This window comes from Callospermophilus lateralis, chromosome 17 (assembly GCF_048772815.1).
Source record: "Callospermophilus lateralis isolate mCalLat2 chromosome 17, mCalLat2.hap1, whole genome shotgun sequence".
Classification (NCBI taxonomy): domain Eukaryota; kingdom Metazoa; phylum Chordata; class Mammalia; order Rodentia; family Sciuridae; genus Callospermophilus; species Callospermophilus lateralis.
Genome location: NC_135321.1, coordinates 24,485,952 through 24,499,134, shown reverse-complemented (window position 1 = coordinate 24,499,134; position 13,183 = coordinate 24,485,952). Strand labels below are relative to the sequence as shown.

Below are 13,183 nucleotides of genomic sequence, written 5' to 3'. Positions count from 1 at the left end.
CGAGGAGCAGGGCCAGTCACAACCCTTCCCTGAGATTTGAGGAGAGAACCTCTGTCTTCCTTTTGGCCTGTGAGCCATTTTGAGAGCCTGGACTGCTGACAGCCCCCTTTTCCACGTCAAAGGGAGACCCTGCCTGTGGCAGGAGAGAACGTGGTGAAGGTATGGATAAGTCCAACCCCAGAGAGGCAGAGGGAGAGGCAGCCTGTGGCCCCTGGGGCTGTCTCCATGGCCTCCCACTAAGCGTTTCAGTCCCTGGGTGCCTGAGCTAGATTGAGAAGGTTCCGTCAGCGGCAGCAGAGAAGCACTGGAGTGACCAGGAGTTGGCATCATGTGATGAGCATCTGGGTCATGGACCAGGGAGGCCAGGGACACTCGGGGAAAGATCCAGACCCACAGTGAGAAAAGACGTACCCAAACCCAGGCAGTGGCCCAGGGTCCAGCAGACCTCAGAACTTGAGGCAGGCAACCAGTCCTGGGGCAGAGGGCCGTGCTCACCGGGTCCTAGGGGGCATCTCTCCCAGGCAGCATGGGCAGACCTAGAAGATGACGCTGAATCCCAGGCCCACACGGTGACTTGCAGGTCAGATCCAGAGCTGAGGTATGGTGGGTCCCAGGGCCAGGCCTTAGCCCAGCAGGCTGAAGCAAGACTGTCAGCTACGACCAGAAAGTGGCCATGATGGCCAGCTGTGAGTGCAGCCCAGGGACGTGTCTGCCAGGAGGGCGCAGCCAGGTCTTGAGCAGGCTTTGGTGGGCAGAGTGACTCAGGAGACAACTCAGAAGGTCTCCCTGCCACTTGTTAAACACCTACTGTGTGCCAGTACATTGCACATGTGACTCACTGAAGCCCAGGAGGTCTCCCTGACCCGGTCAGACAGAGACCACGACGTGGGCAGTCCTTCCTTAGAGCTACTCCGAGTGGGTGAGTGAGAGGTGGGCCTGAGGAGCCCTGAAAGAGACAGGGTGCTGGCTGGAGTGCCCTTCCCCCTCCTCCACCCCTGATCCCCCCACAACGGAAGCGCTGCCTCTCCCCAGCTCTGCCCACTCCAGTCACTTTATGCAGCACCCTGGAACCTGTCACGGAAGAGGATCCCATTGCTGAGCCCCTTAGTTTTCTTTTGGTCCCAAGGCACAGACACCGACTTGAGGTGGCTTAACATCCCTGAATCCTTTCTCTTAAGGATTTAGAGGTGTTTCATGGGGCCCCAGAGTCCCAAGAAAATCCAGGAAAGGGAACATTCAGGATCCTCTCTGGGCCAGGAGTGACCTGCTATGTAAAATGTCCCCAGGTCCCACACTCCTGAGCAGCTCTAGGCTGGGGAATCCCCCTCCCTGAATCACCGCTGGTGCCAACCTGTGCCAAGAAAGGACCACGGTGGCTACTTTGAGAAGGGGGCTCTTCCCTGGGACCCCCCAAATGATGATGGCTTGGGTGGGGCAAGTAGCAGCCCTGCGCTGGGTGATGGGGACCGAGTGAGGAGGCCTGATGGAGGAGGCGAGCCTGCATTTGGGTCTCCAAGCATCTCAGAGCAGGACAGTCTGACTGACGGAGAGATCGGGGCTGGAGAGAAACAAGATCCCAGTCACAGGTGACTTCATGGCCCTACTTGAAGCAATCCTGAGAAGGGTTAAAAAAAAAAACAACCCTGGGAAGTGAAATGAGAAGTCACAAATGAGAGGAAAGAAGAATTGGGCAAGCTTACTCACCGTCTGTGCTTAAGTTTTAGATTTAAAGAAGGGCAGCTGCCTGGGCTTCTAGAGAAGTGTGGTCCCTCATCTCCATCCAGGCCCCACGCGTTCCCTGAGCACCTGTCATGAGCCAGGTCCCATTCTAGGGACACGGCAATGGATACAAGGTCCACGCCCCTGGGATGTCCCTTCTGGTGAAGGGACAGGTCATCCACAAACACTGACCCCGCCCCCAATAGCAGGTGATAAGGGTTAGGAGGGAAAGAAGAGAGCAGGAGCCGCTCTTATAATGAGGTGGTCCGGGGACCTCCCGAGGAGCCACACGGGATCAGACTCTGAAGGAGGGAAGGGTTGAGCCACGGAAGGGGTGGGGGGAAGCATCCTTGATTTGGAAATTGCTTTCCTCTTCCTAATATAAATAATCCTATCACATCCTTCTTTTAAGACCCCCAACCCGTTACCTGGGAGAATGGCCGGGATCCACTGCTGGGGAGCTGCCCCCGGCTCCCCCACTGCCCACCTCTCCCACGCTGCATCCCAACCTTTCAAGGTCAAGGAAGCTTCCTGCCCCCCCCACCCCCTCCTCAGAGGGCAGCAGCAGCCGCCTCTCCTGACAGGAGCCCGCCAAAGTCAAGTTTGGACGGGCAGGTCTCCCTCCGTCATTTGTTTTAAAAGAGGGAGAGGAGAGCGACGGTGTGCCCGCAGGGATGGGGTCTGCCCGTCCACTTCAGGGAGTGCAAAAACACACTGTGGTCCTTGTGCCTCGGCCCCTCCCTCCTCTGCAGCAGCATCCATCTCCCTGCGGTGGCCGCCGGCTGCCCGCTGCCCGCAGGGCCTGGGCAGGGGATGTTTCCCCCCTCTGCCTGTACACAGCTGTTTTTGGCTTGGCCACAGGACTCCACTACGCCAGAGTCCATGTGGTTATCCAGAGCGGGAAGAATTTCCCAGAATGCCTTGGGAAACCTGAGACACTGAATGGCTTTCAGGGCTTATTGATGTGGCCGGTGCAGGAAATAGCAGTACGTCAATAAATAGTTTTAGGCAGGAAACAGGGCTTAAATGGTAGCCTTAAAGTTTGGGGAAAGGCAGTAAGGGATACTGGGAGGGAGCCTGCCAGTCAGATGAGAACCGAGAGCCAAATACCAGACTTTGAAATGGCTGCCACTGATCTGAAGCCCTGCTGCTTTGGGATGCAAAAGGCTGAGGTCGGGGCAGAGCAGGAGACCCCAGGAATGGCGAGTTTCCGTTGGCAGAAAGGGACTCCTTGTTCAGAGGGAAAGCTGGCAGTCTCTAGCCCCTGCATCAGGAGGAGGCACGCAGGCTGGGCTGGTGATCTCCAGGCTAGGCCCATTCACACCCCACCTCCCCACCTTTCTGTGCAAATCACTGCTAGCTGCCAGATGGCCCCAAAAGGTCCACGGTCCTCCTCAGAGAAAGGGAGGAAAGAGGTCACCAAAGTCAGTATTTTTTTTTTCTGTTTATAAAAAGAAATGGTTACAGAAAGAGAAATGTAGAAAATAATAAAAAGTAAAAAATAGGACCTGGGGTTGTGGCTCGTGGTAGAGCGCTTGCCTTGCATGTGTGAGGCACTGAGTTCAATCCTCAGCACCACATAAAAATAAATAAAGGCATTGTGCCCCTCTTCAGCTAAAAAAAAAAATTTTTTTTTTAAATATTTATTTATTTTTAGTTATCGGCAGACACAACATCTTTGTTGGTATGTGGTGCTGAGGATCAAACCCGGGCCGCACGCATGCCAGGTGAGCGCGCTACCGCTTGAGCCACATCCCCAGCCCTAAAAAAAAAAAAATTTTTTAAGTAAAAAATAAAGATCATACTGTGACAAATAACTAAAAAAATAAATAAATAATAAAGATCATTCATAATTCCACTATTAAGAAACAACTACTATTAAAAACACTTTGAATATTTCTCATTTTTAAAAAATCTTAATCATCAATGAGATTGTAGAGTACATGCAGTTTTGGGGTTGCTCTTTTCGTTGAGCATTATGTAAATATTTTCTCATCCTTTTATAAACTTGTCATAAGCATAATTTTCAGTGAATCCATGGAGCATTGTTTACTTAGCCATCCCCCTGGTCTTGAAGCTTTGGTTATTGAATTTTTAATGTGCATTAAGCTTATTTTTTTCTGTGACTTTTAATTGTTTCTTTATGATAATCACCCAAAGGTGCAACTATCAGGTCAAACCATAAAAAAGTCTTTGTTTTCTCTAATGAACTTCTGATCTTCTCCTCCCTTGTGGTGGGTTAGCATCCGCATATCAGAGAAACATTTGGCCTTTGGTTCTTTGGAATTGGCTTGTTTCACTTAGCATGACATTCTCCATTTCCATCCATTTACCAGCAAATGCCATAATTTCATTCTTCTTTATGGCTGAGTAATATTCCATTGTGTATATATTACCACATTTTATTTATCCATTCATTTGTTGTAGAGCACCTGGGTTTGTTTGATAGCTTGGCTCTTGCGAATTGAGCTGCTATAAACATTGAGATGGCTGTGTCTCTGTAGTATGCTGATTTTAAGTCCTTTGGGTATAGACTGAGGAGTGGGATAACTGAGTTAAATGTTGGTTCTATTCCAAGTTTTCTAAGGAATCTCCATACTGCTTTCCAGAGTGATTGCACCAGTTTGCAGTCCTGCCAACAATGTATAAATGAACCTCTTTCCCCACATCCTTGCCAACATTTAATGTTATTTGTATTCTTGATAATTGCCATTCTGACTGGAGTGAGATGGAATCTCAGTGTAGTTTTGATTTGTATTTCTCTAATTGCTAGAGACGTTGAACACTTTTTCATATATTTGTTGACCATTCGTATTTCTTCTTCTGTGAAGTGCTTGGAGAACTACCATCTTTACAAAGCTTATCATTGGGAATATTTTGTGTTTCTTCACTTGTTCAAGACCATCGCTCAAAAGCTTCAGTTTGGTCTTTGCAGTTTTCTTCATGGAGGAATTTCACTATCTTGTTGCTTTTACAGATAAGCTTTTGTGCATTAAAATGTGGCACTGGTCAATGTGGCTATGAAGAAAGCTGTTGATTTTGTATATTAATTTTTATGTAAATATTCTTTTAATTACTAACTTCTGATTAATTCTCATCTTTATTAGAGTGTTTTCCTGGATTTTTCATACATATAATCTAATTTTTTTTTCTTTCTTTTTTTTTTTTTTTTTTTTTGGTACCAGGGATTGAACCCAGGGACGCTAAACCACTAAGCCACATCCTCAGCCCTTTTTACATTTTATTTACAGTCAGGGTCTCACAGAGTTTCTTAGGGCCTTACTAAGTTGCTGAGGCTGGCTTTGAACTCTCCATCCTCCTGCCTCAGCCTCCTGAGCCACTGGGCCTGGCTAACCTAATAATTTTATTTCCTCTGTTCCAAGGGTCATTGAGGGTCATTGGTCAGTGTTGCTGTTTCTTAATCAGACCTATTGATGTGATGTATTACTTTATAACTTTCCTGATACTAAATCATTCTTGTCTTCCTAGGATAAAAATCTACTGGGTCATATTGGATTCATTTCCTAGTATTTTACTTGAGACCTTGACGTCTATTCACATTAGAGGGATTAGCCTATAGGCATCCTTGTTCACAATTTACTGTCAGGAGTTTGGGTCAGAGGGACCTGGTTGGAAAGTGTATCTTTTCCTGATTCTGAGTCAGTTTCCAAAGAGCAGTTATCTAATTCTTTGAAAGTTTGAATGAATTTACCTACAAAAGTCATATATTTAGAGACTTTTAAAAGGTAATTCTTTCATAACTTTTCATTTTATGATTTTTTTTCATCTATTCTGGATTTTTCCTTTTTAAAGTAAAGTTTGATGATGTTTATTTTCTGAAAAATCACCCATTCCCTTCTTTTTTTTTCAAAATCAACAGAATCATATTCATTTTCACATCTTATTTTACTTCTATTGCTTCTTAATTTTATATATAGCTTCCTTTCTCCAATTAATTAATTTCCAGCTTTATCTGGGTTATGTCCTTTTCTGTATTTCCTTAGCTGTTGTTTTATTTGTTCGGTTGGTTTTTTGTTTTGTTTTGTTTGTTGATTTTTTTTTTTTTTCCTGGCACTTGGGGTTAAGCCTAGGGATACTCTACCACGGAGCTTCACCTCCAGCCCTTTTGATTTTTTTTTTTTTTTTTTTAATTTTGAGACAGGGTCTCACCAAGTTGCCCAGGCTGGCCTCCAACTTAGGGTCCTCCCTCCTCAGCCTCCCAAGACACTGACATTCTAAGTGCATGCCACTGGCTCAGCAGTTTTTTAACTTTTTTGAGCTGCAAGTTTGGAGTAACACTGTTAGACAGACAAATAGTGGGATCAACATGTGTGATTTGAAATTTAATAATATATTTTATTTAATCCAGTGTACCCCAAATTTCAATGGGTTCTAAGCCTTTTTCAAATATGTCACATTTTGTGTTCTTGTTTTTATATAAATCTCTGAAAAACCCTGTCTACTTTACATTCCCAGAACATGTCAGTTTGGTTAGCCACATTATAAGCACCCAATAATCATACATATCTAGTGTTTATCATATTGGAAAACAGAGGTTTAAGTGATACATTTTCTTCCTTTATTTAATAACCAAAATAGTTAAAACTATAAATTGACCTCTTATCATAACTTTGGCCACATCCTACCAGTTTTTATGACTCTTTGTTTCCTAAATAATCTATTGAATATTTGATTATTTCTTATCCCATCTTTCTTTAAGAGGATACCTTTTAAATACATAAGTAATTTTTTTTTAAGTTGTTGCTAATTCTTGGTCCCAGTATCTAAACCATACAATTTCTGTTTTGAAAATTATAGTGGCATCACAGTTCACTATAAGATTGCTTTAATTTAGACTTATTAATACTACTATTTAAATAATTCTATTATTTAAATCATCTTGCCCATTTCACCAATAATAGAATGTTAGTGGTTTCATTTCCTAGTACAATTTTTTCCTTTATTTATTTTTCTTTTCTCTTTTCTCTCTTTCATTTTCTGTTTTCAGTTCTACTAACAATCTACTAGTGCTTGAACATTTTTTTTAAATGTACTTTAACTTATATTTCTATGATTATCACACTTAGGCTTTATTTATTTTTCATCCCCTTCCCACAAGTATTTACCAGTTGTCAGTAATCTTGGATTATTAAATCACTACTACTATGATATTATTATTTATTTTTAAAATTAAATATCAGCCAGGCATAATCACTTGAGCCCAGGAGCTTGAGACCCACCTGGGCAGCAGAGTAAGGCCGTTTCCAAAATTAATAATGAGGATGTGAGGACGATCTGGCTTTTATACCTGTCACCCCATTGATCTCCAGGGTTGGTACTCCATCGCTAGGTAGATGTCCCCTTGCTCCCTCAATATTCCATGTGTGTCCCTCCTGAAGCTGTGTGCTCGGTAGAAGAGGACGACTTTCCGCAGTAGAGGAGGAGCGTTCTTTGATCAAGGGTATCCCAGTAGCTGTGCTGCCCTGCTAAAACCTCCAAACAATCTTTGAGGGTCCAAAACTAATAATGAAGTTTAAAAAAAAAAAAAGTTTGTTAAAATAAAAAATCTTCTCTTACAAAGATTATGTCTAGTTTTTTATTCACTCTATAACCAAAATTGTTATTTTTTTTTTAAGTACCAGGGAATGAACCCGGAGAACTTAACCGCTGAGCCACATCCCCATCTCTTTTTTGTATTTTATATGACCATTTCACTGAGTTGCTTATGGCCTCACTAAGTTGCTGAGTCTGATTCTGTCTTGCAATCCTCCTGCCTCAGCCTCCCTTTCTACTGGGATTACAGGCATGTACCTCCGCAGCCAGCTATAATTACTTATTTTGACTGAATTTCATGCATTTACCTGATTTTTCCCTTCCCACTCCTCTGTACTATGATTTCCTCAGACTTGAGTCATAAATTTTGTTGGCTGGAACATGCATTCAAGTAAGATAAAAGTTTCAAGCAACTTTATCATTTCAATCCTCAGTGTGTAGCTGGGTAGGGTTAATTTACATTCACACTGTTATGTAACCAAACTCCAAGATTTTTTCATCTTGCAAAACTGAAACTCTGTACCCATTAAATGACTCCCCCTGCCTCCAACCTTAGGCATTCTTTCTGTTCTATGAGTTTGACTACTCTAGATACTTGTTCCTGTCAGAATCCTAGCCTCTTTGAAGGCTCTGCTTTCCAGTTAAGAGTAGTAACTCCTGCCTCTGAACTCCAAAGTCCCTTTACTGGAACCCTTGATGGCTTTTAATCCCATCTCTCTTGTATCATAGTTAACAGGGAACCTGCCTTAGCCTAGCCCCTAGTCCAGCCCCTGGCAGGTAGCACAGTAATACTCTAAGGAGGGAGAATGAGTGAGTGAATGAATGCATGCTTCAGTTTTCCTACTGTCTTCTAGACTCTTTGCAGGCAGGGGGCTGTACTTGTGTTTCTAGCCAATAGCCAGGGCTAAGTTGGGCCTGGGTGACCATTTGCTGGCCCTGTTCGCAGGGGTGTGTTCTGGTTACCCTCCCTGGTGGAGAGGTTGTGATAGGGAGCTTAGCCAAAGGAGACAGTGTAGCCGCAGGGAGTTGAAAGAGGGAGGGGAGCAGTCTAAGAAGGGTGTCATCCCGATCCCATCCCCCCTCCTCAGTCTTGGGGTCACGAAGGCAAGACTTAAGGGCCTCTGGGAAGGAGGGTGGTGACCTGCAGCATGCCTGGGCAATATTAGAAAAGGTGAGTCTATGGCCCACACAGCGACACCTGGAGAAGAGGTGTAGAAGCCTCCAGTCAAGGTGGTCCCGCTGCCCCAGAGAGGCCACAAGTCACCCACCCCATCCTCATTTAAGACATGGGGTTTGCCTGCTGCCCAGGACGGGCCCTTGGACAGCAGGTTCTGTGGCACAGTGGGTTGTGCCCGGGCCCCTCGCTGACACAGTCTTTTGTGCCCCCACAGAAGGACTTCACAGTGCGCGAGGAGCTGCAGCAACAGGACGTGGAGCGCTGGCTCGGCTTCATCACCTTCCTGTGCGAGGTGTTCGGCACCATGCGCAGCAGCACGGGCGAGCCCTTCCGCGTGCTGGTGTGCCCCATCTACACGTGCCTCAGGGAGGTAAGAGCCGTAGGCCCCGCCTCCGCCGGGCCACGCCCCGACAGGCCACACCCCAGGGACACGCCCCTGGCCGGCCGCACCCTGGCCACGCCCCTGGCTTGCAGAAATGACAGCTCTGGCGAGAAGCGCTGGAAAGCTGCAAGGTTGCATAGCTTGTAAATGCTTTGGTAAAGAGAGATGTCATTCCCCATGCCTCTACATCGAAAGCCAGGTTTTCATTTATTAGGTTTACCTAAAGAAACTACTTTAACCCAGACTTCAGTAACTCCTAATCCAACACGCTGGCCACAGAGAGGAGGCCCAGGGTATTATTTCAATGAATTTTCTATAATGAACATATTTGTTTCTACATTTCATCTGAAAAAGGAATAAATAAGAATAACCAGGGCTGGGAGTGTGACAGAGCGGTAGAGTGCTTGCCTAGAATATGCAAGGCCCTGTGTTGGGTCCCTAGGAAAAGAAAAAAATATATATATATAGAGATTTTGAAGAAGCAAGAACTTCATGGGGCACTTGCCCTACAGAGTATTATGACACACTTTATAAGGTAATTCTGGCTGTTCTCAGGATAAATTTGAAAGGGGACAAAAGTGGAAGCTTGAAGCCCAATTGGGATTGCTTGGGACCCGTTTATATCAGCAGGGTGAGGTTGGGGGCTATGAATACAGCCCTGAGAAAGAGAAGGGAGAGGGGTGTTTGAGTCCTAGTTGTATTTTTGAGTCAGAGCCAACAGGACATGCTGTTGGAGATGGAGGAAGAAACTAACAAGTTCTCTATTTACCCACCTGGTGGCAACATTTTCAGGAAGAGCAAATGCTGGAAGAGAAACAATATGGGGATGAGAACCAGGACTCAATTTCGGGACATTACATTTGGGTCTCCTGTTAAGCACCCTTGGGGAGCTGTCCAAGGTTGATGGACAGAAGGGTTTGAAGCTCTGGAAGGGGTCACAGGGAGATAGGGGGTTCACTCGGGTTAAGTGTCCATGTGCACCTGGTACTGGAGCCTGGAGATGGATGGAGTCACTCAGAAAGAGAGTCTAGATGGGGAGAGAGGCGGGGTCAGTAAAGGGGGCGAAGGAGGAATGGCCAGGGCAGTAGGAGGCAAACCAGGAGGGTGAGGTGTCAAGAAGAGTCCAGAAGAGTCCATGAGAACCATCACAGCGGCCCTCTGACGGTAGGTTCTGCAAGTCCCTTGCTTCTGGAGTGCTGTCCCCTCCCACCCTAGCAGCCCTCTGCTACCACCAGGACACTGGGAGGCACAGGTTCTAGAGAACCAAAGGACCAACACAGAGAAGTGTCCTGGCTTTGGCCACAAGGAGGTCATGGGGACCTGGGTGTCAGTGGAGGAGAGGATGGGTGCGTGGTGAGCCCTTCTGGAAGTCCGCGCAGGGCCGCAGGGGGCAGCAGGGAAAGGGCTCTGGTTGGCTGAAGGGGAGGGGTGGAGTCCAGGGACATGTTTGTGTTTTTGAATGGAAGGAGATAACAGAGCAGTTTGAGCAGAGGCAGAGTTGTGTTTATGGTGTTTTTGGAGCATCTGTTTATAGGACCATAGCGTGCTCATTCCAGCCTAAAACAGAGTGTGCAGGTCCCTCTGGGACACTTGATAAGCCAGCAAGCCTCTGCCACTGTACAGGAAGAACCCTGTTTCTTCACAAATGTTCTTGAATTCAGACTTGTTTCCCAAGTCCCGCCGTCAACCTCTCCGGGCTCGTTCACGGTCAAGGGCCTTGGCCCAGCATGCAGCACCCACAGGGCTGGCAGCTTTGCCTTCCGGGTCCCTTTGGGTTGAGTTGAGGCAGGGAACTTCCTGGATGGCCTCTGGGGTCCTCCCATCCTTGCCTGCATTGCCCGGTGCCTCTGGCAAGCCACCTCAAGACAGGGACAGTGCTGTTCTAGGGCAGTGACCTGAATTGCCCCAGCAGGTTCCTTCTGTGTGATCTTAACACACCCCACCCCCATCCCGTGTTGTTGTCACCTGCTCCCTCAGCAGGAAGCAGGGCAGGGCTGTAGCTGAGCACTGGCCTGGCTACCGGGACACTTTTCACACCATCTGAGGTAGTGCAAACTTTCTGGCATGAGGTGCCAAAGGTATCAGGAGACCTACACAGACAAGAACAGAGAGCCCTTCCAAATGCACATTTGTTTGATGGATTAAACTTTTGGGGCATAGTTTGAAAAACAGAGACCCAGACATGCTCATGGCGAACCTGAAGAGTAAATAAATCATCCATGCCATTCACCATTTTGTAAAAGAAGAAAACAGAGCCCCAAGGTAGAGCAGGCTCCCTGATTCAGGCTACCCCGAGGTTTAAATCCTAGCTCTGCGGTTTTTTAACTATGCCATCTTGGGGAAGAGTTTACCTGCTCTGAGCTTTCCTCATCTGCATAGAGGCTCATTCTGCTTTTTCTGCAAGGGTTTGGGGAAGATGGGTTAGCATGGAGAGGGAGCCGAGTACCCTAGGCCACGTCGCTGAGCACCGAAGGAAGAGCCCAGAGGCCTTATTCTGGGGCCTTCAGCTCTCAGAGAGCAGGGCTCCTTCCGGCTGATGGGACTCAGGAACTGAGCAAATGCCTAAGCTTAAGAACGTGGGCTGAGTGCCTTGACCATGGACACGGCCAAAGCATGCTAGGGCTGCCTGGAGTTCTTGAACTCCCACTCCCCGACTCAGCTTCCCCAGAATGGGGCCTAAGAAAAGGTGAGGATAGGGCCGGGCGCATGGGCACACACCTATAATTCCAGCGATTCGGAAAGCTAAAGCAGGAGGATTGCAAGTTCAAGGCCAGCCTCAGCAACTTAGCAAGACCCTTTCTCAAAGTAAAAAGGGCTGGGTGTGTGGCTCAGTGGTAGAGCTCTTGCCTACCATATGCAAAACCCTGGGTTCAATCCCAGTACTTTAAAAAAAAAAAAAAAAAACAGAGAGAGAACATTAGGAGGTGTCCTAGGGATCTTGACAATCCCTTTGGAGAACCTGAGACCTTTCTCAGCTCCTTGGAGTCCCTGGCTTAGAGTCAGTTTTACCAAGCTTATGCCCATGCCTGACCACAGGCTCCGAGCAGGTTGAGGCCGCTCAGGGAATTTCCATAGCCAAAGGCCCTGCTGCAGGCCCCCCTTGTGCTGGGAAAGCTTGGGCTTTCCCCTGGCGCCATGGAGAGGTCTGACCCAATCTGCAGCACCCACTCTGCCTACCTAACTCCCAGAACCACCCCCGCCCATATTCCTAGCTGCCCACCGGACCACCCCGGGTCTTGCCTAACCTTGGGCTCCTCCAACAAGGTGGGAGAACTGCACCCCAAAGCCCCCTTGCCCGGTCCAGGCCCTCCTGTGGGCCCAGACCCACTCATGCAGCCACACAGCGTCCCTGAACTCCTTTAATTGCCCTTTGTCATGGACATGGGCCACAAGCTCCAGTCCCGGCTTCTCCCTGTCCCCAGGGCCTCTGTTCTTTTCCACTGTCCCTGAGTCACACCCAGGGCGCCCTCTCCATGAGAAGGGTCTCCTAGAGCAAGCCTAGGGGAGAGAAAATGTCCTTGTGACCTGCCCCAGTCACCTTTGTCCCTGGGCCTGGAGCCAGGCCATGTGCTCAGCCCCCAGGCCTGCCGGCTTGGAGGACACCAGCCCTCAGAGTCCCTGCCCCAAGACAAGTCCCCTGGGCACTTCTTCCCCACCTGACTTGGTCAATTATCTGCTCAAGCCTGAAACCTTGGAGTCATCTCTGCATCTGTCTTCCTGGTCCCGGCACTTCCTGCTGGGCCCAGCCAAAGTCAGCTCCCAGGACAGCTCCCAGGCAGCTCCCTCGTGGGGAACCCAACGCTCCACACTTGCCACCCCATCCTTGCCGCATCCTTGGAACATTGGCTGATGGTTCCATCTAGTTGTGATAACAGCGCCTCTCGCCATGTGGAAAGCACTGTCCAAAGCTTGTGCATCAACCTGCAGATAATCACCCCCATTTTCCAAAGGAAAACAGAGAGATCAGGCAACTTGCTGAGGGCCACACAGCCATCGAGTGGCAGAGTAAACAATATCTAAGATTGTGTTTGAGCCTCTTATGTGACCTATGGTTTGTGAATATCTTCTCCATAGACTGTCTCTCGCTCTGGTGATGAGTCTCCTTTGCTGTGCAGAGGTTTTTTAGTTTGACATAAGCCTATTTGTCTGTTTTCCTTTTGTTAACTGTGCTTTTGAGATCCTATCCCAAAATCATTGCCAAACCAATGTCAAGAAGCTTGGTCTCTATGTTTTGAAGTAACCGTATAGCGTGAAGTCTTACATTTAAGTCTTACATTTAAGTCTTTATAATAAAGTTCAAGTTGATTTTTGCATGTGGAGTGAGATAAGGGTCCAGTTCATCTGTGTGTGAC

The 13,183-nt window shown here is 47.4% G+C and overlaps 1 protein-coding gene across 9 annotated transcripts in view; it reads left to right on the top strand.

Moving 5' to 3' along the window:
• Window positions 1–13,183, top strand: part of Ctif (cap binding complex dependent translation initiation factor) — a 271,305-nt gene that overhangs the window by 222,316 nt on the left and 35,806 nt on the right. For all 9 annotated transcript variants that reach the window (XM_076836749.2, XM_077105601.1, XM_076836756.2 and 6 more), the window contains one exon: window positions 8,664–8,819. In XM_076836749.2, coding sequence (XP_076692864.1) covers window positions 8,664–8,819 — 156 coding nt within the window. The remainder of the gene's footprint in view (window positions 1–8,663; window positions 8,820–13,183) is intronic.